The 15,865-nt window shown below is 37.9% G+C and overlaps 1 protein-coding gene across 2 annotated transcripts in view; it reads left to right on the top strand.

Annotated features, from left to right (window-relative positions):
* The window catches only part of HIBCH (3-hydroxyisobutyryl-CoA hydrolase), a 40,196-nt gene that overhangs the window by 328 nt on the left and 24,003 nt on the right, over positions 1–15,865 (top strand). The window contains exons 1-6 of one of the 2 annotated variants that reach the window (XM_085066014.1): positions 140–277; positions 1,117–1,159; positions 1,977–2,117; positions 2,918–3,002; positions 3,898–3,978; positions 5,974–6,026. In XM_085066014.1, coding sequence (XP_084922140.1) covers positions 246–277; positions 1,117–1,159; positions 1,977–2,117; positions 2,918–3,002; positions 3,898–3,978; positions 5,974–6,026 — 435 coding nt within the window. In that variant the 5' untranslated portion in view covers positions 140–245. Of the gene's footprint in view, positions 1–139; positions 278–1,116; positions 1,160–1,976; positions 2,118–2,917; positions 3,003–3,897; positions 3,979–5,973; positions 6,027–15,865 lie in introns of those variants that run through there. The other variant, XM_085066015.1, reaches the window with a different exon arrangement.

The following is a 15,865-nucleotide window of genomic DNA, read 5'->3' as shown; positions in this document are numbered from 1 at the left end:
TCCCTCACAGCCCCGCTGTCCCTCACAGCCCCGCTGCCCCCCGGAGCCCCGCTGTCCCTCGGAGCCCCGCTGTCCCCGGAGCCCCGCTGTCCCCGGAGCCCCGCTGCCCCTCACAGCCCCGCTGCCCCTCACGGCCCCGCTGCCCCTCACGGCCCCGCTGCCCCTTACAGCCCCGCGCATGCGCACCGTGCCGTGCCGTGGCGGGCCGCCGCGCCGTGGCGGGGCGGTGAGGGAGCGGCGGCGCTATGGCGGGCCGGGCGCTGCAGGCGCTGCCCAGGTAACGGGGCTGGCTGCCCTCAGGGGCTGCGGCGGCGGCGGGGAGCGAGGGGAGCGGCGGCCCGGTCCGCCCGGGGAGCACAGCCCTGCGGCTGCTGCCACCTGGAATTTGGGCCTAGATCGGCCAGGCCTTGGCTCACTTTCACCTTCAAAAGCGAGCGTGTGGTTGAAAAATAGCGTGGGATGGCGCGGCACTAACATATAACATGTGTGCGACTGGGGTTGTGCGCTGAAGTAGCTGAAAGGTGAAGTTTCGCATGCCGGCTCTCTGCTGTCTGGCCAGCACAGCCTCCCTCAGTGGCCATGGATAAATTACAGCTTCATTTTCAAAAGGAGTGACGCTTTCACAAAGTTTGGGTCAGTCCTGTCACCCCCAGGAGCAGCACTGTGCAAGCTCTCACAAAAACCCTGGGTAAATGTGTGTACACGAGGGCATCTTTGTGTCATGGGAGCTTTTGGAAGTAGATTAAGGTTTTGACAAGACTTTTATTTAATGTCAATATTTAAATGCCCCCGCAGAAAGGCTGTAACTCGTCAAAAGACACAAAGTGTCAATCATATTCCCCAACCCCTCTATCCTAGTATTTCCAGGTTCTCCTAACTTGAAAACGTTAGTATCTGACATTGGTATCTGCTATCCATTTACTAGTAAGCAAAAAATTTCCAGTTGTTTCAATAACAAAGTTGTGCCCTACTTTAGTTGATTTTAAACAGGAGAATGTAAAATACTTGTGTTCAGAAATTTTTCTGCCACTGCTTTGCTGAACCCAGCAGTCAGATATTTGGGGATTGTGTGGCTCTTTTATGGTTTTAGCTGTCTTTTTGATATTTCTTTTTCAGGCTGAGGGCACTCAACAGACTGCAAGTAATATTACAGCATTTGGTAAGGACAGTATTATGTTTGACTGATTTGGAAGCTTTCAGGACTCTAACTCCCCTTAGAAACACAGCATATGCAACTTCTAATGTGTCTGCACCCAGTGGTTCTGAACACTGTCATTATTGGTCAAGCACAGCATTGCCCACATCTTTGGGCACTTTGTTACAAGTTTCTGTTATACTGTAAATTAAAGCTTGATTATGTTTGCTTTACTTACATTTGTAGATAATTTCTGTGTTAGCTTCTGTAAATTCCTTAAATATCATCCCACTGTGAGTGTGAAAATAGTTCAGGTATTCCTTTTCTCCTGTTAAAAGTTGCTTAAAGACAAAGCAGGGTGTACATTTGGGTTTGCAATGTCAAACTGGCAGTAGAGATATATGGAAGTGTCATTGTTATAATTGTTGCTGGTATTTTCAGAATGTCACTTCTAAGGAACCATGGGTTTGTGTTTTATTAGTAGGGTGGGGAATTTTTTGTTTGTTTGATTTTGGGTTTTGGTGTTTGTGTTTTTTTTGTGTGTGTATTTCTGTCATAAATTTTATTTAAGTGACCTCAAAATGTTGTTGTAAAACAATGTGTGGTCCAAAAACCTGGGGTTTATTACTCTGAAGGACTCAAACAAAGTAGTTTCCAAAAAACTGTTTAGGAAATGCAAATAGAAGAGCAGTGGGAAAAAAATTAGCATACAATTCCAGAATGCATGTTTTGTGACCCTAAATAGTATGTTTTGAGAATATATATCTATAAGCACATCTGTAAATAGTTACTCAAGTTATCTAACTGATGTAATTTGCTTTTTTTTTTTTTGCATGCACAGAAAATGTCTAAGCAAACAGATTCAACAGCAGAAGTGTTATTGGAAAAGAAAGGAGGTGCAGGAATAATAACTCTGAATAGACCCAAGGCTCTCAATGCACTAAATCTGTCTATGATCCAACAGATTTATCCTCAGATAAAGGTTAGTAGCTCCACTTCTACCCATCCACTCTACATATGTTTTTTTAAACCAATTTTAAAATGCAGTTTGACACTTGAGTATACTGATTTAAAGAATGAATGTCTGTATAAATGCATTGGCCAATGAGCTCAGATGTATAGAATGAGAAAAACAGTTTCAAGCAAGTTAGAAAGAGGAGAAGGTAAAGCCATTGGGAAGCTGACAGAAGGGGCTGTCAGTGTCATTCCTTAAAAGAGAACTTAATGGATTTACAGCACTGTTCTACAAGCTAGTAAAGTACCATGAGATTTTAATAATGAAAATAGTCCTTTTTAATTTAATGATACTATTTATGATACACACAGAATCAAATTCATTAGATGCCAATATTGGTTGGATAATTGTCTGGTGCCTTTTGGTATTTTCATAGATGGTTGTGATGCAAATTTGTGCATTCTTCGAAGAACATTTGAAGAAAGGAATACGTAATCTGTAGTACTGGGTACCAGGCTTTGAGGCACAAACTTAAAAGGTGTCATAGTTTTGTCAGGCCCTGTTTTATGGGGCACTACTTTTCTCCAGAGGCTGGGAGCTGTGCACAGGTGTTCTGAAATATGCGAGGCAACTCTGCTGATCTCTGCTTTCATGGCTGAATAGGATGCAGAAGTGGCAGAAAGACATTTAGCTCTTAAGACAAACTATTTTAAAGTATGGTTTGATTTGCTTTTAGAAAAAGTAAAGTAAGAATGATAGACGTTATATAGAGTAAGCATTTTTTGCACAGATTTTAGTCTTACGTGGAAATATCTGCTTCTTTTTAGATGTGGGAGAAAGATCCTGAAACTTTTCTAATAATTATAAAGGGAGCTGGAGAAAAAGCTTTTTGTGCTGGGGGTGACATCAGAGGTAAGGACTATACTCACCTGAACATTTTATATCTTTGCCACTTACTGCTTTGTGTTGATTTCTTTTGTTTACTGTGACTTGGCTAAACAAAAGCTTGCTACACAACGAGAGAGCAGTTCTGCTTACTCTTAAGACACCTTGATGTGCAGATGCTATTTACAGGATTTGTTAGGAGACAATTGTCATTGTGTAATAGAGTAAAAATTGCGCTTTTATGAAAAACTGGTAATAGCAGGCAGTCATTCTGGGGAAGAGGGGGTTCTTCTCTCTGCCTTTCTCTTCCCAGATTTTCATTACTGACAGCTTCTTTACAAGAAATTTGAAGGGTCCTAACAGGTAGCCTCTGATAGTATTGGATAAGTTGTGTTTGATATTTTAGATGGCTAGATACAGATCTTGCAATGGTGATCAGTGAACCTGTGATTATTGTTCAGCTATGAACTGCAGGAAATCTCCAAAGTGTGAAAATTAGCAGTTGTTGTAAACTGTAGGTAAACAAGCAGTACAGGTTATTGTTAAATTATGTCCTGCTCTAATTGGCTTCTCATTTTTAGTATTTAGAGTCTTCTAAACTGAGTATAATCATTTTTAAGTGACTGTTCTCTATGTTGATATGAAAAATATCACAAATGAATACTAGACGTTAGGAGGGGTTAGAAAATGGACCACACTCTCACAAGTATGTGACAAAGTCTCTAGCAAAATATAATTAAATCAAATTTGAAACTTAACATTCATATTTAAATTTGAGCACATTTTCTCAAATATAATAAAGCAGGATTAACTTGCTCTCTGTTTGCTGTAGGAGAAGACCCAACTTATGTGACATTGTTTTCTTTTACTTGTATTTTCTATTAAACTTACAGTTATCTTCAGAATTTTTATTTCTCTTAAGCCATCACAGAAGCAGGAAAAGTTGGAGATAAAATGACACAAGATTTCTTCAGAGGAGAATATAGCCTGAACAATGCCGTTGGTATGTTAATAGCAATTTCTGAAACAGTACAGTTTTCATAACACTGGCTTCAAATGTAAATTTATCTCTTTGATAATCTATTAAAGACTGTGGTAACATCAGAGAAGTAGTAATTATTAGAGTAATTTTTTTTTTCACCAAGTTCAATACCAGTAATTTAACATATGTCATTTTTATACCTTGCATGCAGAATGTGTTTCTTCTGTGTAAGTTATTATGACAGCTACTTTATCCCATCCCATTGTTCTGATTAGTTCTATTTCCTCTATGGAAGAGTTAAGTTTTAGCTGCAGATACTGCAGTTCTGCCCTAAGTATCATTGATCTGCTTCAAAGAAGACCTGAGGTAAAAATAGATGTCTGGAAAACCATTAATATTCAGTCAGAAGGCATAAGATCAAATTATATTAAGGCTTTCCATTTAAATAGACTGCATGAAAAACTAGGGCTGCATAACTCAGGAGTTAGCTGCCTTAATTTATTGCAAAGAACAGCAAAGGCACTGGGTGAAGTTTACTGGAGTAAAGCATATTAAAAAAGAATATTAATTCTTTAGAGTAAAAGTCAAGAGTTGAAAGTTTTGGTGAGAAGAAGCTACTCCAAGCATACTTTAATTGAATACAGTTTGAGTTATAAAATACTGTGTTAGTCACTACAGCAGGAGAGGTGAAGGTGTTGCTTACATTGACAGAAGAGCACAACTATTAGCATAATTTGTGAAAAGTTACTTTTGCTTTGATAGAGTTTCAAGACTGAGCATGCTTGTCATGTACCTTTCTTTCCTTTGCCAATACAAGGCAAAAAAGTAGTTTAAGGTTTTACATAGTTGGGGAAAAAATAGTATTACCTTGACAGTCGAACTTGATAATGATTCTGTTGTAATGGTACATAATTTTAAAGTCTGGATTTTTTAAAATTATTAGGTGTTCAATCTCTATAATGCCTGTAATTACAAAACCTAGATTTTTGATAACTTTAGTATGATTGTATTCTTTTAAGACTCAGATTTCTGCTAATAAGATTTATGTATATAATACATTTGACATCTTAAAAATACAGTGAGGAGTTGCTTTCACAGCATTGCAATGAAAAGCTTGCAGCTGTTGAAATTTAGGTCAAAGGCTAGCATCTACAGCCCATGCATTAGCTTCTGTGTACATGTAAAAAGAAAGTTCAAAATACAATTGTCTTACATTTTCTAACTACTAATCCAAAAGATTGAGCTGCCTTTTTAAATAGTTTTTTTTTAAACGAGGCTCTATATAGTTATTAAAGAAAAACTAACAACATGGTTGCAGGGAATACCTGTATCATCAATCTTTTTGAATTTAGGTCTGACCAGAAGACACTGAATTCAAGGTAGCTGTTTCATTCACAGTGAAGTTCTGCGTCTTTCCATGAATGATAATTGAAATCATTGGGGCTTTAGTTTTATGCCTCCAAAGGCCCCAACAGATAAAGTTGGTGGTTCAGGACATTGCCATCTGAACAGCTCATACTGCATTCAGGGTTGTATGCAAGAGCTGACATGACAGAACATGCTTGCATTGCAGAAGTTTATAGTTACACTGTGACTGAAAGCTGCCAATACATCTGCCTTTGTAGTAAAGCACTGAAGAGCTGGCACACACTGTGCTGTTAATCAAGACTGAGAGGGGGTGAAAGGGCATCTGCTGTCTCCCAACATCTGACAAATCTGTTTATAGTGGCTAAGCTGTCAGGTACTCACATAACAAACAGTCCAACATTTGATGTAATGTTCTCTTACAACACTCACAATCCAGTAAGCCTGAAACTGGTGTTGTTTTAAAATTTCTTAATAATTACATGAAGTACCTTCATTATAAGTTGATAAGAGGATTGCTGTTTAAATTACCATTTATTTTCTGCTGCTCTTGCTGAAGTAAGACATGGGGAAACATGTCATGTGGCAGTTAATCACAGGTCCACTCTCTTGAAAAAGATGGATGATTGTTTTTCTTTACATTTCGTACAGGCACCTGCAAGAAGCCATATGTGGCACTTATCGATGGCATTACAATGGGAGGGGTAAGTCAAGTACCTTGGTGTGATACCTGACAGACTGTTTTAAAATAATAGAGTGTTCTATCTGTGAGTGAACCAAGTGCACACAAGGCTTTTCAATCATTCAGTTTAAGAACAAGCATCATAATCTGAACATTTGTCTCTTGCTTGTCAGGGTACATTGCTGCTCTTGTAGTGCTTCTGCTGTTCCTTGATCGCTAATACAAGTGCTTTCTCTGAGGAAAAGAGCAGAATCCTCTCACTGCTGGAATAACCTCACAAAGGTTCTCACAATACTGTGGGGGGAATTTGTAGATCATACAAAAGCTGAGAATAGTTCTCCATTCTAAGTGTATTAAAAAATAGAACTATATAAAAATAAATTTAAAGAACAGCTCTTTGAAAAATTGGGAAAATATCATTCTAAGCTATACCTTAACAGACATTCACAAGTTCTATATTTTTTCCAGCTAATAATCTGGAAATGCATGTGCTTTCTCCGCTTTGTAGTATTTTTAAAACATCAGTTGTAGGATCCTGATTCCACACACACCTTACCCAGGGCTGCACTTTATTACTAAAGCAACACAGAGAAGACTCCATCATATTACTAGTTATACTCAGTAATTTTTTCAGCAATTGTTGGCTGTGAACACCATGAGTAGGTAGTTAACAGGGCAATGCCATGCTTTTTGACGTGCTAAAATTCTGTTCTGTTGAGTTTGACATCTGTAGGATCTATTTGCACCATATCAGAGAGTAGACTACAATAATCTTCAGTTATTTTGAACTCTAAGTTTGACTATGAAGCCTGCCATGTCATTGCTTAGATTTGTATTGTTTTCTGGCATGTCCCTATGATATGGGTGTAGAGTCTATTGAAATAAAGTTTGTCAAAGATAGGATGCAAGAAGTAGAACATTACATGATCTATGACCTGTCATGATTCTTTTCTTTGCGTCTTTCCTTACACATTTAATTTGTCTCTTTTGGTCTTTTCATTTGTGTTCTAAACACACAGTAGCTCTCTTGCCCTTTGCTACTTTGCTACCGAGCCCCAAAGATCTCAGCTAGAGAGCTCTTCCCCCCAACCTAGTACACATATATTGTTTGCAGCATAAAGGGGATTTGTTCTGTAGCTATTCTTGCAGAAAAAATTCTTTATTGACCATAGGAGACCTGAAGGTTTGTAGATAAGAGATAGGGAGTCCATTTATTTTATGGAATTTTCAATAATAGGTTGGAAAGCTATGAATGAGCAAAACTGCCCAGCAGCTGGTATCTTTTTAAAGGTCCTGCAGATTGCTCATTATGACTGTGGCCTGAGCAGGAATAGAATTTTGTCCTTTGGAAGGAAAGCGTATTTTTGGATTGAAAAGAACATAATGGAGTCAGATGATCCTGCATTACTAAGATTCTTTATGAATTCTCTTTCCTTTTAAGAGCTTTTAAAAGACAGCAATTAGTCTGAAGCTTTATTTGGGTAATCAAATTTTAGTGCAGGATACCCAAATTTCAGTGGGACCATGACAGAGTTTAATTGTCATTAGGGTTTGAATGACTATGTACTTGCTTATATATGCTAGTAGTTGCTAGTGACGCACAGATACCATAGGTCTGTGACAATAAAAACTGGAATTTTATCCAAAAAATGAACTGGCTCCACTTTGGTATTGGCTGGGTGCTGGTCGGTGGCTTTGGGAGCTTCATTAGCCAACAGATGGGGCTGTGGAGCTTGTTCTCAGCACCTTCTTGTCTGTTCTCCTGAAGTTCATCAAAAATTGATATTCAGTATAAATGTATCTTTTCATCTTTTTGTACTTACTTGGAGAAATGAGTTCAACTGACAAATTTGTTAGAAGCAAAGATGACTGTAGTTTACTGAAAAATAGTGAAAGGATTATGAATACCACATTTACTGCTAAAGGACATGCACTGTTGGAAGGAACACTGGGCACACACTCTCACGTTGCTAAAAACTGCTTCAGATTTAGCTGATTTTTATCCACAGATTTTCTTTTCATTGAAATTAAGTACCTGAATAGTTGACAAGAAATTCAGAGGTTTTTTTTTTTAAATGTTGTTGTCTGCAAATGACATCCTAAGTTTGGTCTTCCTGCTTTTACAAAAATCACAATCTTGTCCCGAGTTCTTTGGAGATTAATATGGGTGATTTATAAGATCAGTCCAATGCTATGGTTTTAAATAGGGCTTTGGCACAAAATATATTACTGCGTCAGGTACTCTTTCTTACAGACAAAAAGATTAATAAAAATGTTTTTGAAACCTGTTTCAGAGCCAAATAAAGAACACTAGACAGATTGAGTGGTGGTTTTTCAATGATTTGGCTTGGAATTCAAGGTGAATATTTGAGAGAAAAAAAGAAGATAAACAGAGCATAGACTTTGGAAGTTGGTGAAAATGGTCAAGGCCACTGGATTAACTTTAAAAAGTTATTTTTAAAAAGTAAAAAAATTTAAGTATCTCTGTGAAATCAGAAGTACATTTTCAGGAGCAAAGGCCATTAATTTGTAGTTTAGAGAGGAATCTGCAACAGCATGAATGAAGTACCCTTTTTTCATAGTATCATATTTTAGAGCATTTATGATTGAGCAACTTCCTGAGCTAGGCTTCATTTCAGAACCACAGTGCTAAATAACCGTCAGTGGTCACACTCACCTCTCCATTCATCTCGTATTTTATGGCAGTAAATAGGCTTGGTGTTCAGAAAGGCCTCTGGCAATCGATTTCACAATTGAAAGTTGTGCTTTGTGAAAAGCAACCTGTTACTCTTTCAGGCCTGTTGTCTGATATTATTATGTGCTAGTCTGTCTAATTATCAGTGAGGCCAAAACCCCAAATACTTATTTTTTTACTGGTGGGTAGGGATTGTTGCTTGTAGGAATTCTTGACTTTGGACAATTTTCTATGGGATTTAATCCTTTCATCTGATTGGTTACGCAATATATTTGCTAAGTTTGTTTTAACCTTGCTTTAAAAGTTTATGCTAGGAGTTTTAGCATGAGAAAACATCTTCTTATGGGGGAAGTAGGTTTTAAACTTAGATGGTAACATGCAACATTTTCAGTACAGAAATTAAGTCTGGTAGAGTTGCTAGCTCTCTTAAATCCTTCGCAAAGCGCTGTGCTTTGAGTTATTGCAAGCATCTTATTTTCCAATCTTCACGTTTAGGAAGAATAATGGGAAGGTTGTTCTTTAATATAGTTTGCAGTCTGACCAGATTTCCATGTCTGACTCCCTCAGATGGTAGGGCCCGGTTTGTGAGAACAATAATAGGAGTACACAGGACTGAATGCCTTCATCTTTCCTCGTTAGAGAAGGACTTCAGGTGTAGAGACTGGGAGAGTAAGATGTCAACCAGTTAAATGGTCTTTGGGTTTATGAGTGGCTTTGCTTCAGTTTTGCCAACACACCTGGCAGTATGAGTTTTTAAAGCAAGATCTTTTACTGAGTGTCTCTATCTGAGTTATTTACATAGAGTTTCTTTAGTGTGACCGTTGGACAGTAGTTTTCTTAAGAACCATTTGAGTGTTACTCTCTCATGTAGTAATGTGAAATATGTTAAGCTTTAGACTACACTGATGTGTAAAGCTGGGAGGAGCATCAGGATTATTCTTTGGCACTTGCATTAGGGTTAAGTACAGCTAGATGACTGCTTAGTTGATTTTCACCTAATGCACTCAGAACTCTCCAACAGCAGGAATTCTGGTTTTCCACCTGATTTTAGATATCCCACCTGAGTGCTTAGTTATTCTTTCAAGCTTGGTTTCCCTAGTGTCTAATTTAAGTCTTTAGTATGTGTAATCAATATATTCCAGGGTTAGTCACAGCTCTCTATGGACATTTTGAGGTACTTGCATTCCTTGCTCCTAGCCCTCTCTCTTTAATAGGGATAAGGATAGCTATTCATCCTTTCCTATAGATTAAGTCTCTTAGTTTTCTTGCAATCCTCTGGAATCTCTCCCATTTGTGTACTTTACAGTTCATTGCCAGAGACCAGACAGTATTTCATCTGGAGGATTCATCAGCAAGTAGAGCAGAATAATTATCCTCCCTGTATTACAGAGATATTCTATCACAAATAGTCCATGTAAATAGCAGTTTTGAAAGCATCAAGTCCTAGGAAGCCACCACTTCTAATTATTCCCAAAACTATTACTCTCACCTCTTTCCTTTTTCCCTAATATAAACTTCAAACACAGTACATTTCTTTATTGCTTACCTTTTACCAATTTTAAATCTTGAACTGAACTAATTTGTCAGTCCCTTTTGCAGAGCCACCCTTTTCTTCAAAGACTAGAAAGGATAAAAAGGCACTAATTTTCTCTGAATTTTAAGAAACCTGAGTGCCATATCAGGTGGCACTGGGCTGATGAGGCTGCCCAGGTGTACTGCATTTATTCTGAGTGTTCCCACCTCAGCCCTTGCCTGCCTGCTCGTACAGCCTCTGCTGTAGTGTGATACCTTCAGTAGTTCTTTTCACAACAGCATTGCCCTATTTGTACTAATTTGATGGTTGCTGTAAAGCCCTGAAAAACATCTAGACATTTGTTCTGTGGCAAGCATACTTATCATCTCTGCATTTGATTATTCTTTCTGAAGTGTAGTTATTTTCATTTTGTTAGTTTCTCCAAAGCGAGATGGTTTTGAATCTTGCCCTTCAAAGTGTTTGTCTTCCCCAAAAATAAACTGTGAATTATAGAAATCCTTTTTACTTCATCATCCAAGCAGATAATGAAAATGTCAAAGTTTCATTAATGATGGTCTTCTGCACAACCTCAGCTGGGGTGCCCTCTCAGTTTGATTGCAACTGCTGGTAATTCTTAATATTGTTTCAGAGGATGGTGCCCTCCATTTCCCAGTGTTATCATCTAGGCTCTGCTTCCCTTGCTTGTTTGTGAAAGGAAACTATGCTGTGGATGGGGAAGCATCATGAACATTGCAATTCAAAATGTGAAGCTTTTTCAGAATGCTGCTTAATGAGTTATATAATTTTAATCAAGGGGTAATGCTGGTGTTCCAGAGAAACCTATGCAGCCAATTCCTGAACCTACTCTATGGTTTGGAAATATCCATTCTATTGTGCATCTACCTGTGCTTCACTTCTGGAATACAGAATCAGAATTGCTGCATCTGTGTTGCAGCAGAAGAGTGACCTCAGTGCCTAATATTTAGCTTCAGTTCTTTTTCACATTAGTGCCATTTAATTTTCAGCGAAGCACTGCAGATGCTGACATTGTTAGAGCAATCTGCCTTTCCTTGTAAATCAGATTTCAGGACCTGACAGGGCATCTACCAATAGTTGCAAACATATACATTTACACTTTAGCAGGATTTGGTCAACAATTCTTATTACGTTAATATTTGTTATCAAGTAAATTGGTAGTGATGTCATAAGCAGCTTGTATGTTATCCATTTTAGTCAATAGAGTTTTAGTACACAAAGGAGCTGGAGCTGACCAATAGCTGTCCTTATCCTGTCCCATTTTTATCCAGATTGTGCTCTTTAGGAATATTCCTTTTACTAATAACATATATCTATTCATATAAGTTGTGTGCATATAACTTTTACTCAGAAGTGTAGATAGCAGCATTTGAGATTAACATTCAAAAACTAGAAAACATTAGGATTAATCATATCTATAAAATCTCACTTTTTTGCCCACTTGTGATACAGCTTTTAATGAGAGGAATGTGCATTCCCAAGTGGATATTTCCCACAGAGCACAGCTACTCATTTGTGGTTTAATTTGGGGGTGCGAATTTTACTATATACTGTAGAAATTCTGCTTATTAATATCAATATTAATTATCAATATACATGTATACACATGGGGCTTGGGGTGACTAGCTGCAGCATATGAAGGTTCACGAAAATTATGATTTTTCATAGCACTTCTCTACTGTAATGGACATTTTTAGTCCTTTAACCTTTTTTAAAGCTAGGAAATATCAGTACTTCTTGGGACTTCTGATTCTTTTTCTTTTTCTTCCTTTTTATGTCACGCCGGAGCCATCATGCTCTGGAACATCTTCGGTTTTGTTTTAATTTGCACTCTCAAATCTGCCCTGAAGTAAAAGTAATTGTCATACTAAACCTAGATAAGCTGCTTTCCAATTCTCTCCCTGCTTCTCCCCCTCCCTCATGCCTGTGTACCACGTAGAAGCTTGTGGCCTGTTTAGCTGCCAGTGCTTCAAAGCTGAAGGCAGCTTTTACTGTGAAATAGAATACAGGTTTTGCAATTACAAACAAATTGGTGAGAGACTGACTTGTGCACCACTTATCTTTTGAAATATGGGGTGTTGAAAACAATGCTGAAGCAACCCTAAGAAAGGGTTCAGTCCTTGTGGCCAGATGGCAAAGAGGGTGTAACAGCAGTGCTGTTCTGCCTGCTTGGCTCTGCTGTATGATCCCAGGATAAATGGTGCTCTTCATTTTGTGGCTAATCGGACTAGAATGTCAGCAGCTCTTGACATCAACAAAAAGTAACCACTGAATGCTCAATGATTTGCACATGATGTTATTCCCCAAAGGGCTTATCATAAAGCAGTCTTGGAAAAAGTATTTTAAATTGTAGGTCAGTACTGGTACAGTAAGTAAAATTCATTTTCTCTCCCTCTCCCACCTGTACAGTGACTGAGATTTTTGCTGGCTTGTACACATATTTGTTCTTCCCATTTAACACCAGACTCTGTCTTGCTAAAAGCACCACTATTATTCACTAATTCTAGGCCTTTGTGTACAGGCCTAGTCTCATATTGAGAGTTATTATTTCCCTATCCTTCCCTTTATTATAGATCAAGGAATAAAAGTTCTGAAGAGAATTATCTTTGCCTGATTCTCCATCCTTTCATATTTCTGCTCATTTTTCTCAATTCCTGAAGAATTTGAATGCTCATTTTCTCCTTGAGTTGCTTTTAATCAGTTTTACACTTTTTAAGCACTTTTTTCAGAGAAATAGAGCATCATCACAAAATCCTCTGGATTCACTACTGTTATCCCAGATAACTGTGCCACTGTTTAAATAAAATTCTGATGCACACACCTGTCTTTAAGAGCAAGAAGCATTTTTATCAGTTTTAAGATAAAACCTAAAAGCTCAGTTGTGCACTGATGCAAGTTGCTGAAACAGGTTCCCTCCCACTTGCCTGTCCTCCCTGCAGACATTAAGATGTGATGAGATTTCTTGCAGTAGCTACATTTTTAGGTGGTACAGAGGGACAAAGGGAGATCTTCCAGAATTTTAGAAACAATAAAAAAACCATGCTTACTTATCTTTTTCTGAATACACATGCCCAATTACGTATAAGGAAACAAAATTGGGATAAAAAGAATACTTGCAAATGTAAAACTAGAAAAGTTGCTACTAATTCAAAGCTATAGACTTTTCAGATCTAGGTCTTCTTATATCTTCTCTTTTCTGTCTGTTGCAGCACAGGTCTTGTGTCCATAAAAAGTTGTGCAGATTATGATTGCTACCCTAGTAAGAATTGTTTGTGATCACTGGAAATTTGGGCTGGCAGTAGAAAAACCAAACCAGGGCTTTTGAAAAGTCCATCTAAACTTTGTTGATAAAGGACGCTCACTGTAGCAGCACTGGTGCATAGAATGGCCTATGTGTTTTTTCCCTAAGTTTCACTGTAAGAAGAACCCTTAAATGATTACTATTCATGTAGTTGGATCAATTTGTTTGAATGTATAGGGGTCAGAAGGACAAGACCAATACATAACATATTACTACAGATAATCTGTCTCCAGTCAGCTCATTTTGCTTCTGTGTCTGTGGCAGTTTAGACTCAGACTTTCTGATACATAATCAGTATATGGAAATTAATATTTATGTTTAAATTATATCACGTTAATATTTTATGTTTTAAAATACCACGGTAAATTATTGAAAAGTTCACAATACCCACTGTTTTTAATGATAATTTAAAAATACTTGTGTAGAGTTGATTTTTATGTCAACAGCCAAAGAAAATGATATTGTAAGTGCAGATTGATCTGTCGCTGCATTGCTCTGGTTCACTGTCATCTTGTCTGTTAGTATCTACAGATGAAAATGGATTATACTCTTTGGAGTGAGCCATAACATTAATGATGAACGAAGATTAATTTTGATTCAATTTAAGATTTGTTGTGTCTGGATGCAGGGGGTAAAGCTCTTAATTCCATGATTTTTGATCTAGAATAGCTATAAGCTCCTGCTGCTTCCTGCATCAATTCTACTCACTTACTTTGCCTTTGAAAACATTTTTCCTGCGCCTTGGCTATTTTTGCACATTTGTATGCAGACATATTTGCCCTTTGTTGTGTTAATGCTCAGTTTGTTTATTGATTGCCACATTTCTTTTTGGTTCTAGCTCTGCTAGAAGCTGTTCTCATGCAGTTAAAAATCTAAAAAGTGTAATCACTAGATAGGAACTGTTACAATAGGACTTTCACTGCAGACAATATTGATACTATCATAAAAGTGTTTACTCAAACAACTAAAAATTCTTTATCAGCCTGGTGAAAGTGACACAAGCAACATTCCTGAATGTCTTTTCTATTTTTATTTCTTTTATTGTGTTGGCTGTGCATTCCAAGGCAGTGATTCCTTCACAGTCTGAGTTAGATTATTTAGTAAATAGCCATGTGTGATGTATGGTTTTGCTGTGACACAGGTCTGCTTTTCTGTATGTGAGCAGATGTTCAGGTATGTCATTCAGGGAGGGAATATTTATTTCACTCTGTATGGTCTCTGTTGTGATGGTCCTCAATTTCTGAATAACTTCCCTAGATGTGATTAATGCCCTGATTTACTAATGTGGGTCATTCTACATTTAAGGTAATACAACCTTCTGACCACAAGTTAACTTCTAAGATTTACAGTAGCTCTATTCCATTTCTTAATCTATTGGTAATTTTCACCTTGTTTTTAATTAAAAAATACTTGTAATAAGGTTCTGTATTCATAATGAGAAAAAAAAATGGAAATCAATGATAGAGTTTCTATACACAGTCACATAATTACTTTTACTTTTGAAATACAGCATTGAGTAGGCAATCTTATATGGGAAATAAAATTCCAATACTCTACAAGCTTTTTCATCAGCTTGTTGATGGATTCAGACTGAACTGCCTATAAAATTACATGCTTCCCTGAGGTACGCTGAGACTAAGAGTTGAGTTCTAACACTGTTTGGAAGATTAATACTTTAACATCCATGTAGTAATAAATCTGTAATTTGTAACCAAACCCCTTGATAGCCTATCTCCGGTAATACATTGTCAGACCATAATTTCTGCTCTTATCTGTATTTTTCATTCATATATAAACCCTACAGAAAGAGAGTTGCCGTGGTTTAACCCCAGCTGGCAACTAAGCCCCACACAGCCACTCACTCACTCCCCCACCAGCAGGATTGGGAGGGAATCAGAAGATATGAATGAGAAGATACTACAAAGTGACATAATCACACTTTAACAGGTAAAGCAAAACCCCCGACACAAACAAAGCAAAATTAGGAATTCATTCAGTGCTTCCCCAGGTGTCAGGCTACCTCCAGCCATCACACATAATGGTGACTTAGGAGAACAAACACCATCACTCCAAACAGCCCCCCTTCCTCCTTTTTCCCCCACTTCATGTGCTGAGCATGATGCCACATGATATGGAATAACCCTTGGGTCAGTTGGGGTCAGCTGTCCTGGCTGTGTCCCCTCCCATCTCCTTGGCACCCCCAGCCCCCTCGCTGGCAGGGTGTGGTGACAATCAGAAGAGGCCTTGACCCTGTACAAGTGCTGCTCGGTAATAACAAAAACATCTCCATATTATCAACACTTTCAGCAGAAACCA

Source organism: Lichenostomus cassidix, chromosome 7, assembly GCF_008360975.1.
Source record: "Lichenostomus cassidix isolate B80296 chromosome 7, HeHo_3.0, whole genome shotgun sequence".
NCBI lineage: Eukaryota > Metazoa > Chordata > Aves > Passeriformes > Meliphagidae > Lichenostomus > Lichenostomus cassidix.
Note: the sequence above shows the minus strand (reverse complement) of the source record. Positions and strands in the feature narration are given on the sequence as shown.